Source organism: Ammospiza nelsoni, chromosome 6, assembly GCF_027579445.1.
Source record: "Ammospiza nelsoni isolate bAmmNel1 chromosome 6, bAmmNel1.pri, whole genome shotgun sequence".
NCBI lineage: Eukaryota > Metazoa > Chordata > Aves > Passeriformes > Passerellidae > Ammospiza > Ammospiza nelsoni.
In genome coordinates, this window is record NC_080638.1 from 12100037 (window position 1) to 12117463 (window position 17427).

At 46.2% G+C, this 17427-nt stretch overlaps 2 protein-coding genes across 7 annotated transcripts in view; one reads left to right on the forward strand and one right to left on the reverse strand.

The window, feature by feature from the left end:
• PAK6 (p21 (RAC1) activated kinase 6) overlaps positions 1-11737 on the forward strand; it is a 42367-nt gene extending 30630 nt beyond the window's left edge. For all 4 annotated transcript variants that reach the window (XM_059475220.1, XM_059475219.1, XM_059475221.1 and 1 more), the window contains 6 exons: positions 2684-3175; positions 3417-3550; positions 6215-6341; positions 6521-6646; positions 7314-7448; positions 9699-11737. In XM_059475220.1, coding sequence (XP_059331203.1) covers positions 2684-3175; positions 3417-3550; positions 6215-6341; positions 6521-6646; positions 7314-7448; positions 9699-9866 — 1182 coding nt within the window. In that variant the 3' untranslated portion in view covers positions 9867-11737. The remainder of the gene's footprint in view (positions 1-2683; positions 3176-3416; positions 3551-6214; positions 6342-6520; positions 6647-7313; positions 7449-9698) is intronic.
• A 1986-nt stretch (positions 11738-13723) lies between these two features.
• Positions 13724-17427, reverse strand: part of PLCB2 (phospholipase C beta 2) — a 42082-nt gene continuing 38378 nt past the window's right edge. For 2 of the 3 annotated variants that reach the window (XM_059474753.1, XM_059474752.1), the window contains 2 exons: positions 16906-16992; positions 15688-16690 (listed from right to left, as the gene is read on the reverse strand). In XM_059474753.1, the coding sequence (XP_059330736.1) occupies positions 16418-16690; positions 16906-16992 (360 nt within the window). In that variant the 3' untranslated portion in view covers positions 15688-16417. Of the gene's footprint in view, positions 13872-15687; positions 16691-16905; positions 16993-17427 lie in introns of those variants that run through there. The other variant, XM_059474754.1, reaches the window with a different exon arrangement.

The window sequence follows — 17427 nt, forward strand, 5'->3', positions numbered from 1 at the left end:
CGGTGCTGTCACACAGGAAGTCAGACTGTTGGATTTTGTAAAGGGTGGGACAGCTCATAGCTACAGCTCCCCCAGGAAAGCTGTCCTGAATGGATGACTCATTTCTTGTTAAACTGAAAATCTCTGGTTCCTGGTACTGGATAGGAAATGCACCCATTGCTTCTTTTCCATTCTGGGCTGACCTAGCATCTGTCTTCTGTGCATGGCTTCAAAGCTGATGCTGGGCTTGGCTGATTCCCAACAGCTGTGAACTGGGAGGATGATGACAGGAACCACTGTCCAAACCAACCTGACTGTTCTGAAGGGTGTTGTAGGGAGGAGATGTCTCCAATCCAGTTTCTTGCAGTTTGTATAAGGATCCAGGCTCAAGGCTTTGGGCACAGCGGCTTTTCTTTCCAAGGGAGAGGATTTTGAAAGAATGCAGTTCTTGTGTAACACAAACTGCGCTTATTGCTGTCTCAGTGACTCTGGGCTGATTTAAACTGCTTCGAGGCCTGTCCCCTGAGTACCTAGAACTGGCCACTTCTCTCTTCCCCAGAGTGTCTTTGCCATGCTCAGCACTTCCAGGAGCAGGACCCGAAGTTGCCAGCCAAGTGAATGTGCTTGGGAGTGTGTGAGCTCCAGCTGTTTGTCAGAGGAGAGGAACAGGGAAGACCTTTAGGACTAATCTATCTCCCACAGATCCAGTGAGGGGTCTGTGCCATAGTTGTTTATCTAAGATGTTCTTACCAGCTTCTGATGATGAAAACCTGGGTCTCCTGCTCTGTGTAAGATGTGTAAGAAATGTGTAATTGCAGATTAAAGGAACAATAATATAACTGAATCATGGAATCCCAGACTGGTTTGGGTTGGTAGAGACCTCAGTGTCCATTGGGTTCCACCCCCTACCATGGGCAGAGACACCTTCCACTAGACCAGGCTGCTCCAGCCTGATTTTGAACACTTCCAGAGATGGAGCATCCACCACTTGGCTGGGTAGCTGGCTGGAATGAAAAGGTGGTGCCTTGAAAAGCACCATGGTAAGTTTGATTGCACCTTCCTTATGAAGGGAAGGAGTGGTAGAACCAGTGACACCTCAAAATGTCCCAAGACAGAGAATAGATACATGGGGACTGTCAGATTACAGGAGCAGGAAATAAGACTTATACGTGGTTAAGCAAACATGTGTGAGCTTGCATGCATGTTGTGTGCCCTTCTGCATGCTCTGGGTTATGTAAAACGTGGTTTTTTTCTCTCTCCTGAGACAAAACAAGATTTGGGAAGTAAATTCTGTGTTGCTCTGAGCATGTCAGCACAGGACTGCAGGGGTGGAGCTGGTGAACGGGGAGGAAGGAGCTCCTGACAGGCAGTTGTGTTTGTGCTGTGCCCTGATGCTGCTCAATTGTGTTTTCCAGGGCCTCTCTGTGTGTGAGGCTTATGCAGATTCTGCTCTTGACAAAAATCCTTGATTAAAACCCAAAGTGCATAGAATTGAATCCTACACAATTATTCCCTGTCTGAGACAGGGAAAATGAGTGCTCTTGTAAAAAATTCTCGATTGGCAGTTTTCAGTTCCCATGCCCATATTATTAACTTTATTAATAAATCTCTCTGAATTGTGAGAGAGAAAAAGCTTTTTGCTTTGAAGTTTCTGTTTTGCCCTATAATATAAATGATGGGTTTGCTCTTTCTGAAGTTGCTTCTTTGACAGATCTACTATTATTTTGCATATATTTATATACATATGCTATGTATATTTTACATATACATATGTACGTATATAATGTATTTTGTACCTCACCTGCTAAATGTTGTTGATTTTAATTAATCAACATTTCCAGGGTGAGTATTAGCACAACAGTGTTTATCCTTCCTGGCTTGGGAATGCATATCCTGAAGCCACATTCCCACAGGCTGTGATCTTACTACATATCCTACACTAAATAGGGTTGGGCCTGCTTGTCATTTGAGTGGGAGGTCTCCAAAAACCTCGAGCATTGCTAATCCAAATTCACTGCAGGTCAGTTTTAAGCCAGCAAGGGGGCAGGTAGCTCTGTGTAGCAGGAGTCTTATGTTGGCTGCCTCCAGCTGTCCTGGTGCCTGGTGCTTTTCCCAAAGTGGAGAGCTAATTCCATGCTTGATCGACAGGAATGCTCTGCAGGTACCAGTGGAAAGTGCAGAGAGTGTTTTCAGTCGTCAGAGTGTAATTACCCAAAGGGAATTAGGCCAAGACTTCAAAGTGATTTACAGCCTTGGCATGAATCCCCTTTCCTTTTATACAAAGGAAGATCAGAGGCATGGAGGGATAAAGGATTTTCAAATTCTCTGCAGCACAGGTTGCCCCTGATTTTTGGTGGCAAGGTTGGAATGCTTTTTAGCAGCTGGGGTTTTTTTCTGTGGGTTTTGTGTCTTGGTGGTTTTTTTAAAGCATGTTCCCTTTAAACTGACTCAATTTGGAGGCCGCAAAAGCGTAGCACCCATTCCCTAAGGGATTCTTGAAGATTTTGCATCTAAGGAGATCTTCATCCAAGCCATGTGTTGGACATACCTGGAGACAAGAACCTGAAGCTCTTGACTCCAGTCTGCTCCAAGGTGGGCTAGGGCAGAGTGGGATGACACAGAGCTGATTTCTCTCCTCTCTGCTTGTTAATCCAACCATCACTTTGTTTTTCCTCTTTGTTCTTCTTCTTTGTTCTTCTTGAAGCCTAATGCTTTCTTCAAGCCCCAGCAGTGGGGCTCCCCGCACAGCCCTGCAGCCAAAGCCCAGTCTCTCCCTCCAGACCAACCTGCCTCTGAGTTCCCCAGGATGATCTCCGAAGCTGGGACCCCCCAGAAGTCCCCAACAGCAGAGAAGGCTGTGGCAGTGCCACCAGGCCGGCCCTCCCCAGCAGGGTCCCCCAGGAACAGACAGACCCAGACCAGCTCCAGCAACCTCCACCTGCCCCAGGACTCTGCTGGGAAGGGGCAGCCAGCCAGTGAAGACCCTGTGGTTGTGACTCACGAGCAGTTCAAAGCTGCCCTCAGGATGGTTGTGGACCAGGGAGATCCCAGGGCACTGCTGGAAAACTACATCAAGATTGGGGAAGGCTCCACAGGAATCGTGTGCATCGCTCGGGAGAAGCACTCGGGGCGCCAGGTGGCCGTGAAAATGATGGACCTGAGGAAGCAGCAGCGCCGGGAGCTCCTCTTCAATGAGGTGAGAGTGCTGGAGACAGCGGGATTCTGCTGTCCTCACTGGAACCATCAGTGTGGCAACAGGAAGGGAAGAGCAGGATCATCTTCCTTTTAGTAGTGTTATGCTCATACCAAGAACAGCTATTGCTGGGGGATGGAGGCTCTGTGCTGTAGTTGCAGGGCTGTGTGTGCTCACTTGGTTGGATAGGATGAAGTGCAGTGGGTGATTTTGTGGTGGTCACTTGTCCACTGTGGTTTTACAGGTGGTGATAATGAGGGACTATCAACATGTCAACGTTGTGGAGATGTACAAGAGCTACCTCGTGGGAGAAGAGCTCTGGGTGCTGATGGAGTTCCTGCAGGGAGGAGCCCTCACAGACATCGTGTCTCAGATCAGGTATAAAGCAAAATCCCAGACATCAACATGGGAGAGCAAGGACAGCAGAGTGGGGATTTCTGGGACAAATTGGTTCCCTCAGAGATCTTGTGTTTGCAGTGCCCTGAAACTACTACAGTTTATAACTGTTATCAATTTTGAGTATGTGATAATACTTCTGATGTAGAAGGGACTAATTTAAAGTACTGATCCCTTTAGATACCCACTAGTCATCTCCTTGATGACCTTCCCTGTAAAACACAGTACTTTATAAAAGTGTTTACTGTATCTGTTGAATCCTGGCCAGGACCTTCATTGAATAAGTATTAAAGAAATAGTTTTCAGTGGTGCAACCTTAGCCACAAATTCAACCTCACTAACTCCTCTGGAGAAGTGCAGCAAAGCCTTGAGATCTGGACTCCTTCCCAAATTTCATTGCCTAAAGATAGCAACTACTGGACACTCTCCTAAATTTGTTTCCTTATCTATATTGCTTCATGTTCAATAGTACCCAAGACATTTCTGTAGGGCAAATAAGTTTGTTCTCAGATGGCCTCTGGTCCCTCTCAGAAGGTGTTCTGATGATGCAGTTATGTGATTGTGTCTTACCTACGCCTCTGGAGCACCCTCCTCCTGCTTCAGAGCAGTCCTGCAAGGCTGGAAAATGGGACAGGGAATGCCAGTGGAAAGACTGACCAAGAAGGTCTGTAGGATGAGAGTTTCTTTTTGGAAGATTCAGGATCTTAACTGGATTACAGTTAGGCAGTATTGATAGCACTAATTGTATTCAGTTTTTAAAAGACCATAGTTACCTTTAGTTCACATATGTGCTTGGCCTAGGTCCTGTGGTGGGTTTAAGGCATGTATCTTACTCTGCTTGGTGGATTTAAGGCATGTATCTTGCTCTTTGGATTCTGAGTTTTGGAAGTACAATTTTGAGAGGCATCAAGAGCCACATTGTCCTCTGTAGCCTCCACAACCCCACTTGGAAGGAGTGTTCTGGAGACACTTACCTGGGCAGGCCCTTCCAGAATTGAGTTCAGAGGCATCTCAGGGTCTGCAAGCCAACATTTAATTCTGAGGAGTGCTCAGTTACAGCTTACAGGGCCAATGAAACTCCTGTAGCTCTTGGCCAGCACTGAATTGCAGATAAAAAGTGATGAAGAAGTTTATGAATGGTCTGTGTATTTATATCCACCAGTGATACCTCAGCCATGATTTGTTTAAAGAAGCTTCCTTTAAACCTGTTAGTGAATGCTTTTTTTTTAACCTCATGATGGAAGAAGGATCTGTTATAACCATAACATTTATCAGAAGTAAGCTGCAAACCTTTATCAGTTTTTCCCAGGAAGGAAAATGCCATCATTGCAGTCATTAAACTTTTGCTGAGGGGGATAAGTGATTTACATCTCCAGGAGTGAGGTAATCCTCCAGTAATCTGTTTTACATTATGCAGTCACTTGACTGAAACCAAATTCCATATGTGACAGGGTGAAAGTGCACCTCCTGTGATCTTTGGGAACCCCAGGGCTTTCAGGTGGATCAGCTCAGGCACTATGAAAGGAAAAGCACTGTTCCTAAAGGCATTGGGTTCTGTGCTGGGAAGTGCCACAGGTAGCCTTTTCCCTCTCCCTTTTCAGGTTAAATCTTAAAGACAGAAGTAGCCCTCTGATATCCCTCAGATTTAGTTGCCATCAGTGTGGCACAGTGCAGGTACAATCTTGTAGCTGTCCTGGTTTGGAAGAGTAAGGTATGGGATGCCAGACAAGCAGCACAAATGTAGATTTCTCAGCTGATGGTATAGGAATTGTTACGGGTTTAGAAGGTACTGTTCACTGCACAGTTCTGCCTTCTGAGTGCTCTCTTCTCCTTAGGCTCACTTGCAGATCCGAATTTGAGGAGGTTTCATTTCTGTCCTCAACCAGGGGTTGTTCAGAACAACTGCTAGAGACAGGCTGAGAATCCACAGTACACAAATTGGTACTTCAGCTATTCTTTGAAATAATTTACTTCTAGCATTGCTCAGTGTAAACATGGAGAGCTGTCACTGTCCCCAGGTACAGGAGAGAATTTTCATTTCTACCATTTTCACTTGATTGTGAAGGTTTCTGTATTGCTGTTCTAACAACAGCTTCTAAAGAGGGGCTTCTTGGGGCTCATATTCCATGTGCTAACAGTGGTAGAAATCAGTAGTGCCTTCCCTGCTTGTAGCCTGTGCTATCTTTAGTTATGTGTGAGTGTACCCCAGGTGTCTGCCAACACCTAAAGGATCCCTATGTTCTCTGTTGAATTATGCGTTTGGATTTTTTTGTGGATACAGTTGCACAATAAGCCTTGTGAATAATGTCTTTACCGTGTTTGCTTAAAAAAAGCTGTCTCACCAGTTACTGCAGCACCTTGGCATCAAGCAGCACTGCTGCCTGTCAGAACTGCTTGAAACAGCATCTTGCAGAATGAATTTAGGTACAGAACTCGAAGTGCAATTTCTCAGTATTAAACCTATGAAAACTTTAAAGTTATCAAGCCTCAAGTAAAAAATGTTTTCCTCAATAACAGACATGGAAGAATGGTGATGGTGAGATGGTGATTGTCACAGGGAACCAAAGTGTCTGTGTTTCAACCCCTGAGCCCCTGTGAAGAAGCACTGTGCTCTGCACAGTTTAAGTGCCCTGTCTGTAATTGCAGGCTGAACGAGGAGCAGATTGCCACAGTGTGTGAGTCGGTGCTGCAGGCTCTGACCTATCTCCACTCTCAGGGGGTCATTCACCGAGACATCAAGAGCGACTCCATCCTTCTGACATTGGATGGCAGGGTGTGTTTCCTCAGACAAATTGTTTCCTGTCTTCTGCTGCTGCAGCTTGTGTCTCTTACTTCCTTTCTGCTCCCAATCTCTTTTTTTCCCCTTGTCCTTTTACTCTCTTTGTCTGTAGCATTTCCCTCTGTGTTGTTTAAGGCTTATTTTTAAGGTTGGTTGCTTTTCTCTTTGTACAGGTCAAACTCTCTGATTTTGGCTTCTGTGCTCAGATCAGTAAAGATGTACCTAAAAGAAAATCCCTGGTGGGTACTCCTTATTGGATGGCTCCAGAAGTCATTGCAAGGATACCATACACCACCGAGGTAAGGGACCACCTCCCTAATAGCAGGAGAGCAAGTGACAGTCTGAAGTGTCACAGGAAAATAACGATTGGCTTTTCTAGGAAGTCTCTAGATTCTATTTAGAAAACAAACCCAACTATGACTACAGCTTTGATGGTGTTAACATCAATATTTCCTAAATCAGTAGAAAACCAGATTGTTCTGCTTCTAGGAACAAGGCATCAACTTCTTGTATTTTTACACCTAAAGCTTGGCCTAGACTTGTCTTTGCTGTGGACCGATGCGAGCAAGGAGCAGCCTGTGACATAGGGATCAGTAAATCAGTTCCATAAAGGTGGTGGAGGGGGGGAGATGTGAGGTCTGAGAGGCTCACCTCAGGGAAAGCAGACATGGGAACTCTGGAGTTCTGGGCAGGTGGCAGCAGACTGACTAGTTTTGTTTACCAACCAGCCAGGTACAGGCAGTTACTTGCACACCTTTACATGTTGCAACACCAGCATGGCTCAGTCCTGGGTGCAAAATTGACTTTGTTGAACTTCTGTAAGGAGCCCAAAAGCATTAAGGGCATCAGTGTCGGACTCTCAGTACCATTTGTCATAGGTGGGGTGTTGTGGTCTTTGTGAAAGCAACAAAATAAAAGACCTGCTCCTCTGGAGTGTGTGTATTGATATGACATTGTGTCCCACAGGTGGATATCTGGTCCCTGGGGATCATGGTCATAGAGATGGTAGATGGAGAACCCCCCTACTTCAGTGATTCTCCAGTCCAGGCAATGAAGAGACTCCGTGACAGCCCTCCTCCCAAACTGAAAAACTTCCACAGGGTGAGCATGCTGCCAAACACTTGTAAGCCTGATGGTTATCATGGGCAAATATCCATATCAGCTGTTCTCAGTACAGCTGGCTGTGGAAATGGTCTTGCTAGGACATGTTTCTTGGGGAACAGCTTTGGCCTCAGGGTCTTAGTGGCTGCAAGCTGCTGCTGACAGCTGGTGGCTGCTTTAGGAAACAGCCCTGGCAGTGTGAGGGCACCTGGGCATAAATGGAGAGTGCAGGTCAGAGCTGTTTAAATTGACCCAGCAGTTCCCAGCTTACTGATGTTGATTGAGTAGCTTATCTTCCAGGGAAGGGAACAGGAGGATCCCTGCTCATGAGAGTTTTCAGCTTCATGACCCTCAGGACTACAAAGGATGCATTATGGTCAGAGCAGGTGAGCTCAGGACAGATGCAAACTCATGGAGACACTGCAGCAGCTCAGAAGATGAACTTGGCTCCATGGTTTCTTAGGAAAAAGTGGCAGTGACATGAGAAGTAGTGCTCACCTTTCAGTGCCCGCTTAAAGAAGTTTTCCTTTCATTCCATGCCCAGCCTCTGAGATCAAACAGCTTCTGCAGCATCCTGAGCTACCCAGCCTTTCCAATTAATCAGAGCATCTGCAGCTGCTAAAACTGAATTATTTAAGAGAGGAGACTGCTGAACTAACAGCACACATTCCAACATCAACAGCTGTTCTTTCCTTTTTGCCTTAGCAACACTAATTAAAATTTCACGGTCACATTCTGGACCTGGTGCTTGCTCTCCTTGGGCAGTGTAAAACCATCCTGGTCTGGGTCACACCTTGCTTGGTGACATGGGCATGCCACAGGCTATGACAACCAGAGCTGGTTACGATCTTGCTCTGCTCCACCTTGTACTGGGAAGCAGACTGGCTTCCAGCAGACCGATTTACAGGCTGGTGGGCATCCTCCCCAGTGTCCTGCTGGAGTGCAGCTCCAGCTGTGGATCCAGCCTTCCATTCCGGTGCCCATTCATGGCTCACTGTGGTTGGTGACTGCAGTTCTGGGGGCAGCAGGTTAAAGGGATGTGACCTAGGATAATCCCTGCTGCATTGCTAAAGCATGGGCAGATTTATAGACAGGGATACAGGCTGGATCCTGGCACTCGTCCTGAGCTGTGTGGTGCCTTCTCCAGCAATCCTAAGTGAAGTCATCCAAAGCACTCCTGAGATGAGCAATATCTCAGTGTGAACAGTATTTCAGGATCTACTGAGGGAACCAGAGCTGGGAAAATGCCCCCAGTCTAAACTGGGTGTAATTATCAGCATTACAATAAATAAATATATGCCAAGATAATTTTTTAATTCCATTTTAATAATGCAGAGCATTAAACCAGTCAGAGATGTGCAGGGTCATGAAGTGATGCTTGGGGCTGCCTACCAGGTTTTTACACCTCTTCCAAAGGACAAACCTGTGAGGTCATTCAGCTTTTTTGGTACTGGTGCTGCAGCTTCTTCATCTTCTTGTACCATTAGCACGAGGGTTTTTCAGGCTCTCAGAACCTAGGGGAGAACTGTGGCTATAGGACACGAAAGAACACAAGCACACATTGCTGTTCTCAAGGTGAAGGTAAAAGGGAAGTTTGTTCTCTTACTCTAACATTTATAGTTTTCCAAAAGTGACAGTGGATTGGAGGGTGACAGTGCCACCTCTCAAATGACACTGCACAAACTAACAGTCTATCAACTTTCTCCTCTTCTATAAAGGAATGCAAAACAATGAACTATCTACAGAAAGTGTGTGAGAAAGTTCGATACAAAAATGTCAACACTAGAAGGCTTAGAAAATATTAAGAAATCAGGGTGACAGAGAACTCTATTTAACTACCTTTCCATAATCTGTGACCAGTAAAAGAATGCATTGATGCCCCCTTCCCATTCAAGTGCTGTGCCCAGGTAGCAGGAGTCCTGCAGAATTTTTTAGCTGAAATCCAGGAAAGTTTAAGTAACAAAATGGGAAGCAGAAGTAATTCAAATGGAAGGATGTGGCAGCTAGTCTTAGTTTAATTGACTGTATCCCACTGAAAAGAAAACAGCCTAAGTGTTGTGCCTAGTAGTGACAGAAAGTTATGTCCATAGCATAAAAAGCATGTGACCCATGTCACATTGCTGGAAAAACAGGGATACAGACTGGGAATGTGCAGGATCCTTTTAACCACACCCACCTTGGCAGCCTGGTGTTGCATGAGCTGTGCCTGGTCCCTTTGCAGGGTTGACTTGGTTGGTTGCTTTTTCACAGACCTCCCCTGTTCTGAGAGACTTCTTGGAGAGGATGTTGACACGGGATCCATTGGAAAGAGCAACAGCACAAGAACTTCTGGATCACCCCTTTTTGCTCCAGACAGGACTTCCAGAGTGCTTGGTGCCCCTTATCCAACAGTACAGGAAGCGCACCTCCACCTGCTGACTTTATATGAGGGGAAACTCTAGGGAAAAGGAGTGTTTATAAAAGAAATATATAGAAAAAATTAAAGAGCCCAGGCAGTCTCAACCTGTGAATGGTGCTTGGAACTTGCCAGTGATTGTTTTGGAGGACAAATATGAATTCTATCCATGCATCCTCAGCCTCCTGTGGCTTCTCCTTTGCTGAAGACAATCAATACAAACTGGATCTGAGTGAGACCAAGTCTGTCTCAAAGATAAAGCGGGTATTCCATGGCTTGCGGATCACTGCTGCCGAAGGATGGCATTCAAAAGTGGAGTCTGAAGTTGTGTTTCTGAATGTCTGTGGGTTTCTGCACACCCAGGCTGCTGACTACTGAGCTGGAACGATATTTCCCACCTAGAAATGTGATCTTTGTTTCCTTCATTGTGCACTGGAGCCATGAGCTGACTCACTTTGGGGCACAGACCCCTTTAAACTGTCAATGCACAAATACCATTTTTTTTTTCCTCTGAGACTTTTTCACAGATTATTTTAATTTCCCTTGGTTAAATATGGACCTAGAAACCTGCACACACTTCCTTAGGGAGCAGATGTGATATGTATATATTTGTTTCTAAGTGGCTCTCTTGCATCAACATGCTTCTCTTTTGTTGCAGAATGTGTATGGTTTAGTGGTCAATCTTGAATCCATTTCATGATTTTAAACTTTTGGAGGGGGAAACCCTTGGAAACGGTCCTCAAAGTGGACTCTATGAAGACCAGGTGCTCTTACCACCAGGATCTTATGGTTAAAAATTCACCATTTGCAACACCTTGTGTGCTGGTTGGAATGTGAACAGCATACTCCTGTGGCTTGCTTTCCCAGTCCTTTCTCTGTGGAGAGGCTGAGAAGTGCTGCCCTGGGGCAGTTATTGGGTAGCATTTTGGGGATGCTGTAGGAGACCAAATGGAAATATGTGAGCTATCCTGCATATCCCAGGATTGATTTTTGTGTTTGTGTGCTGCTGTCTGGCTATTGGTCTGCCCTTCCCCGTCAGCCCTTTAATCTGGAAGGTTTCTGGTTGTCTAAACAGCTCTTTCAGCTATTTTGATGTAGTTTTAGGTATTTTGTATGCTGCACTCTCTGATCAGTGAGATCCTCAAGGTAATTGGACTCTAGGTCGGGATTAACATTGTACAGTGATGGTGTGTGTTGTTGTGAGGTCTCAAGAATATATTTGTAGATGTGGAGCTGGGATCTTGTTTTGAAACTCCAGATACCAAGATTTTGGACTTTTAGGTATTCTCAGGACAGTCCTGCTGTCTCAGAAACTGACCTCAGAACTGCATTTTCTTCAGAAGATGTTCATAACCTCTGTCCTCTGCTATTTGCTCCAGCTACAGATCCTGCTTCAAAATTGAAGCCATGGTTGATTACTTGAAGTAATTTGGGATGGAATTCATCTGCACCGCTGCCAGCCAGCAGAGGGTGGGCACCCAGTCTGCAGAATGTGTAGGTTGGCTCTGTAGCCCATGGGGAGAGGAACACCCCTGGGGGAACAGCTCCAGAGGTGGTTCATCCCCTTGGTTCAGACATCTGCTGAAGGACAAAATCACTCTCTCTCTCACCCATGGCAGGTAGAGAGGTCATAGGGGGTTTCTGTAAACTGGATGTCTAAGTTTGGGCTGATGGAGTTGGTTGAAATCAATTCATTAAGCTCCTCCTTAGCTGCACTGGAAAATTTTTGATGTAAAATGTTTCTGTATTCCAGATATATTGCTTTTTTTTTAATGCAAAAAAAGCAGGGCTTGGAAAAGATTTATAATTTGAAACAAACAGTCCTGCTCGTCTTTAGTTGTGAATCCTTTGCACTTGTGTTTTAAATTAAAGTAGTTCTTGATTTATTCATAAACCTGTTAAAGTGTTGAGATGCTTAAAAATGTGTCTGTAGTTCAGAGATGCGAGTGTGAACCTTGGAGTCTGCTCTGACTTCCCTGTTCTGTGGCTATATGGCTTCTAAAACAAGAGGAGACTGGGGCAGGAGCCTGGATCCTGAGTCCTGAAACAAAGGCTTCTGGGAGACAGGGATGACAGGTTTAGCATTTAACACCATTTTATATTTTAGTCCAAATCTAACTAAACACAGTGAGGGAAGGTCCTGGAAAAATTGCCTTCAAGTATCTTATAAAATTTTAAAATCTCATTACCATATTTCTGAGGAATGCAGAAAGGATCCATCTTCCTGTGCAGTGTAGAGTTAAATTCCTGCTTCTTATGTTTCTCTCTTTGCAGTTCATGCACGGCCCAGCACCAATTAACTGCTCCATTACTTAGATGAGTGTGGAATCAAACATAAATCCTAAGATAAATCTAGATTAGCTGAGAGATTGAAGCTCTGTCTCCAGGGCCGACAGCTCCTTCCCCAGGAACCAGGCAGCCAGGCAGGAGAATGAGGATGCAGAGCAGGTTTGGAATTTGTATTGCAGTAGTGTTCAGGTCGGGATTTCATGTGTGCTTGGTGACATCTGATTGTACAACGAGGTGCAGCCTCTTCTCTGAAGAGCCCAGAGCCTACTCAGTGGGTAATTATGCTCAGAGATGCTGTTTTCTCTGAGTATCTTTCCTTTTCTACAAGGGTGCACTCGTGTCACAGGGTTTGCTGCTGTTCTATGTCATGTTTCCCCTGAATCCTTCCCTTTTATTTTCCTTCCTGTCAGCTTTGCTGGTATAGAGCCTTCTTCCTTGCTGGCATAGCTCTGGCAATCAGCATCCCGGAGGCCTTTGAAGATGGCACATGGTATTTATATGAACAATTTGCTGAATCAAACAGGGAGTCTGTCAGTGCTGTCACATCCCAATTGCACTGGTTTATCTATAATGGTGCCTGTCTCCCTCCGACAGGCCTCTGATGTTGGATGCAGCAGCTTATTATCCCATTTCTTTTGGAACCAAACAAATCTTTGTGTAGAGGCCCCTGTTTTTTAACCAGTGGCAACAGAAGGACCCTGGTTCAAATGAGGTTCCTGAATTTGACATTGTTCAGTTTGGTTTGAGACACTGTTTGACACAAGTGCCACCCTTCCCCTGCAGGCTGGGGAGAGCTGCTGGTTATGCCCTGACCAGGTTATAAATGGGATAACAAGTAATAATCTAGATAATCTCAGGGAATCTTGACATGTGAGATACATGTGGGGCAGTGAGAGTATCTCTAAAACGGAATAGATACTGTGCAGCAGCTCCTTCTCTGAATGCCTTAGGCACATCAGCAGTACCTTTGCTATGGAGGTAAAAAGGACTGGGGTCATTTAGGTACAGTGTCTCCTGTTTGTGTCCCTTGCTGGGGTTGGAGTCCTCCTCTGCTTTAGACATCCTTATTATCTAATTTTTAATTATTTAGTACAAAGGTTGGCCTCACTTAAATATTTTGGGTGCAGGATGAGATCTAAAATATTCCATTTAAAAGATGAAAATTTGGAAAGGATCAGAGATTGTACCTGAATCTGCTGCTGTTCAGTGTCTGACTAGATGTTACTGTCTCAATTGCCATTGAACTGGAGTTCTGTGTGTAATGACAGGCCTGATGGGAGGCCTGTCTGAGCAAAATACCACATTGCCCTGTGCTTGGCAGGTAAGTGAAAACATGGGCAGGGCTGCACAGGAAGGAATCCTCAAGGATGTCTGAATCCCGTGGGAAGAAACAGTGCTGGAAAATCAGATGGCCTCTCCCCTCTGGAGTCTGTGAGTAACCAACCATAGTGTGACTGAATTGTGCTGCTGGGAGGGATGGTCGGGTTCAAGATGTGCTCAGGAACCCTTGCAGTAACGTTTGGTTTAGTGCCTTTATTTATTATTCTTTATTATTTATTTGTTTGTCCATTTCCCATCTTGCAGAATTTTCCCCATTTTGTGCAGACAGGCAGGGAGGTGTTGGAGGCAGCACGGCACACAGGCTCAGAGGCACCCTGGGGAGAAAGGGGGTGATGCAGAGTGTGGTCTGTGCTTCATGGGAGCCCTGGCTTTGCTTTTAGTGATGCTTCTGGTGCACGCTGAAAAGTACATTTAGAAGGTGTTATTTAGCACTGAGGTGAAATCTGTGTAAAAGATTACAGCTGTTTTTAATGAAATTTGCCATTAATCCCCTGTGCCAGTGTTGGGTTCCATAACAGAAGGGTTGCAGTGCAGAAACTGTGCTGGGGTTGTGGGAGGGCACAAGTTGTTGTGGTGGGTTTCCTTGCTCAGGTTTCAAACATCAGTGGACATTAATGCCACAAATTCTCTGTGCTGAAGTTCCCTTTGTCATAGTCCAGCTGAGCTCTGGTCAATTTTGAAATGCCCATGCCTCAAGGAACCCCCTGCAGAGCATTTTGCTCCAGTGCTGTGTCAGGCCTTGCTTTGGCCTCTGGGTTTGTGCTGTTCAGAGCTGTGGGGGCACTGATGCTCTGCATGGGGAAGGGACAGAGGAGCTCAGCTTGAGGAGGGCAGAGCAATGGGTTCTGCTGGCTCTCAAATGGCTCCTGGGGGGGCAGTTGAAGCAAGGCAGGAATTAGAGGTCTCCAAGCTGGAAAGTGAAACTGTTTGGGAATTGTGGCGGGATGGAGGGAAGGAGACTGCAGTGGTGCTGTCCAGTGTCACAGCTTGTGCTGGTGCTGTTGGTAGGAGCAGTCTGTGAGAGTGAACCTGGACAGCCTGACTTGGAGTGTTTGTCCTGTCATATGCTGTGTGAAGGGACAGAGCATGTCCTGCCTGCCACTGTCCCTGTGCAACAGAATCTTTAGGGTGTGATCCTGGAGGAAGGAAAACCTGCAAGCCCCGGCTCTGCTGTTGTGTGCTGGCTTTCCCTGCGTCTCTCTCTGACTTGGGTTTATTCTGCAGGATTCATTTCCAAGATGCTTTGAGGAGAAAAAAACCAGCCCTGAAACTTTGGCAGTATGTGGAAAAGGGGCCACCCTGTGCCCATGTTCTGGTCTGACATTGGTGTCTGGGTTCCCCCCAGAGAGAGATGGGACAAATTTTCCTTTAAAATAACCTCTAAGAAGCTCCTCTGGAGGGGTTTGAGTGGCCAAAGCTGGTGACACACTGGTGTAGGATGCAGGGCTCAGTGCGCCTGTGCTCCACCTTAGAACTGCCAGTGCTGCCTCTCTGGATTTAAGGTAAAATCTCCAACTCCTCCCTGGCTGCAGTTAGACCTTGCTGGGATCTTTGTTCTCTGATGAGTAAGGGCCTCAAAACACCACAGAGACAGGTGGACAGACAGCCACACGGGGACATGGACACACAGACTCGCAGACAGATACGTGCACACAGACACACATGGAACAGAGAGACACACCCACATGGGCACACAGGGACACACACATGGACACAGCCACACAGGCCCAGACACTGTGACATTGACATGAATAGACAGATGTGAGACACAGGGACATGGACAGACACACAGAAGACAGACGCAAAGATTGACACACATACCTGGCTACAGAGACACAGACATGCAGACACACGCACATGCTTGCAGACATGGACAGACAGACAGACATGGACACATAGAGATGCATGGATACAAAGACAGACACAAACACACTCAGGCACAGAGAGTACACAGGGACACAACTGGATAGATGGACACAGACAGACATGTGGACACACACAGTCCCACACTGAGACATGGATCACACGCACACACGTGGACATACAGACACAAATGGACAGACACCAGACACACAAACACACAAATGGACACATGCAGACATACACGTACATACCTAGACACATAGACACACACATGAACACAGGGACATGGATACAGCTACAGAGACACCTGGACACACACACACTAACTGCAGCTAAGTAACAAGTGACCCCTTGTTTAAGAACTGCTATGTTTTATTTTTTTTAGAAAATAAATAGCTCAGAAATGTACAATCCATAATTCCAGTACTCTGGTGACACCACAGGGGAGAGGTGGACTCTTGTTGAGTGTTCAGACTAGGCTTGGAACATGCTGTCTCATACCTGCTTGACCTGGGGTTTGGTTTGTTTTCTAGCAGCATTTGTAATTGTTTATTAATGCAGCTTCGGTGTAACTGTTCTCCTGTAGTACACACAGCATGGTGTGCTTTGCTGTGACTGAGCCCATTTCTCACCCCTATCCCCACCTGTGGTGTCTCTTTGTATCAGTGTTTAGGTTTGTTTATTGCTGTTTCATTGAACCGTGTGGAAGGTGTTAGGAGGAGCTGGACTGATGTGAAGAGATGGATGTGAGGAATGATGAGGGAACTGACTCTAAAAACTGTTCTGAATGCAAAGTAAATATTCCTGTAGCTGCTGCTGAGATGCCAACAGGGAGCGTTGGTCTGCAGGCACAGGCCCTTTCCCACTGCTGAAATACCTCAGAGCTCAGGCTGGGGAACACAGAAAGTGCAGTACTCTGAGTGAGCTCTCCAGACTGCTTCCAGATATCTGGAATAATGTGGTACATTCCTGAAGGATTTCAGGAGCTCCCCAGAATGGAAAGGGATGGCAGTAGTTTGTGAAGCTGGTTGTTACTTCACCGTATAACTTCTTGCAGTGAGCAGTAAGGAAGGGCCTCATCTCAGAATATGCTCTCTTCTATCTCCACATCCATTGCAGCTCCCGAGGGCTCAGTCATTGCCAGTGTAAGCCTGGACACCTCTGCCACTGGGATATTTGCTTCCAGTTGATCTGTAGAGCCTTGTTCTCCCTCAGGAATGCTCTGACCTGCTTCCTTCCCAGTCTGTGGCTCTCCAGGAAAGCTGACTTTGGTGTAGTTCTTCACCATCTCCTGAACCTCCATGTTCAGAGCTCTCATCTTCTCCTCATATTCCACCCGTACCTGCTGCTGGAGCTGCAAATGGAGAATCAGGTCATTCCTACACACTGGAGTCAAGCAGAGAGAGCAGGAGCTCTGGGATGAGCTGTTAGTCCTTCTGGGGTCTGTGTGGGTTCTCTCATCCACTTTCTCACCCCCTGGGAATGAGTGGGCTGAGAGCAGCCATCAAGATTGATTCTCTGGGACTTCTTGTGCCAAGGAACAGCCCTGACCCTAAACATTATTCTTACCTGGCTTTCTCTCTCCTTGATGGACTGAAGATTTGCTGCCTGCTTCTCCTCCAGTTTCTGCTGGAACCTGCCAGTCTTCTCTGTCATCTTTAAAAAGAATAAATTAATCCCCCTCAAGTTCCAGTTTTATAAGCAAGGGCTTTGGATATCCCAAGCTCAGCCTAGCAGGGTGGGCCAGGAGCAGCAGCCTGGATGTAGGGATACCACGACAGCCTGGCAGGTTGAGTGCACATGGGCATGTGGGACATAGGGACAGGGTTGCAGACATACAGGGGAATACACACAGAGATACATGGATACACACACTTGCATAAGGACAGACACCTGGACACACACAGACACAGGGATACCTGTACTCACCCACAGACAATCAGGCACAGCTACACACGAATGCACACAGACACAGCTGGACACAGATGGACAAATGGACTCAAATGCTGACACTCACAGACAGACATGGACTGGCACTGGGTCTTCAAAGGGCAGAGCTGAGGTCCTTGAGGTGTCTTTCCTCCCACCTGG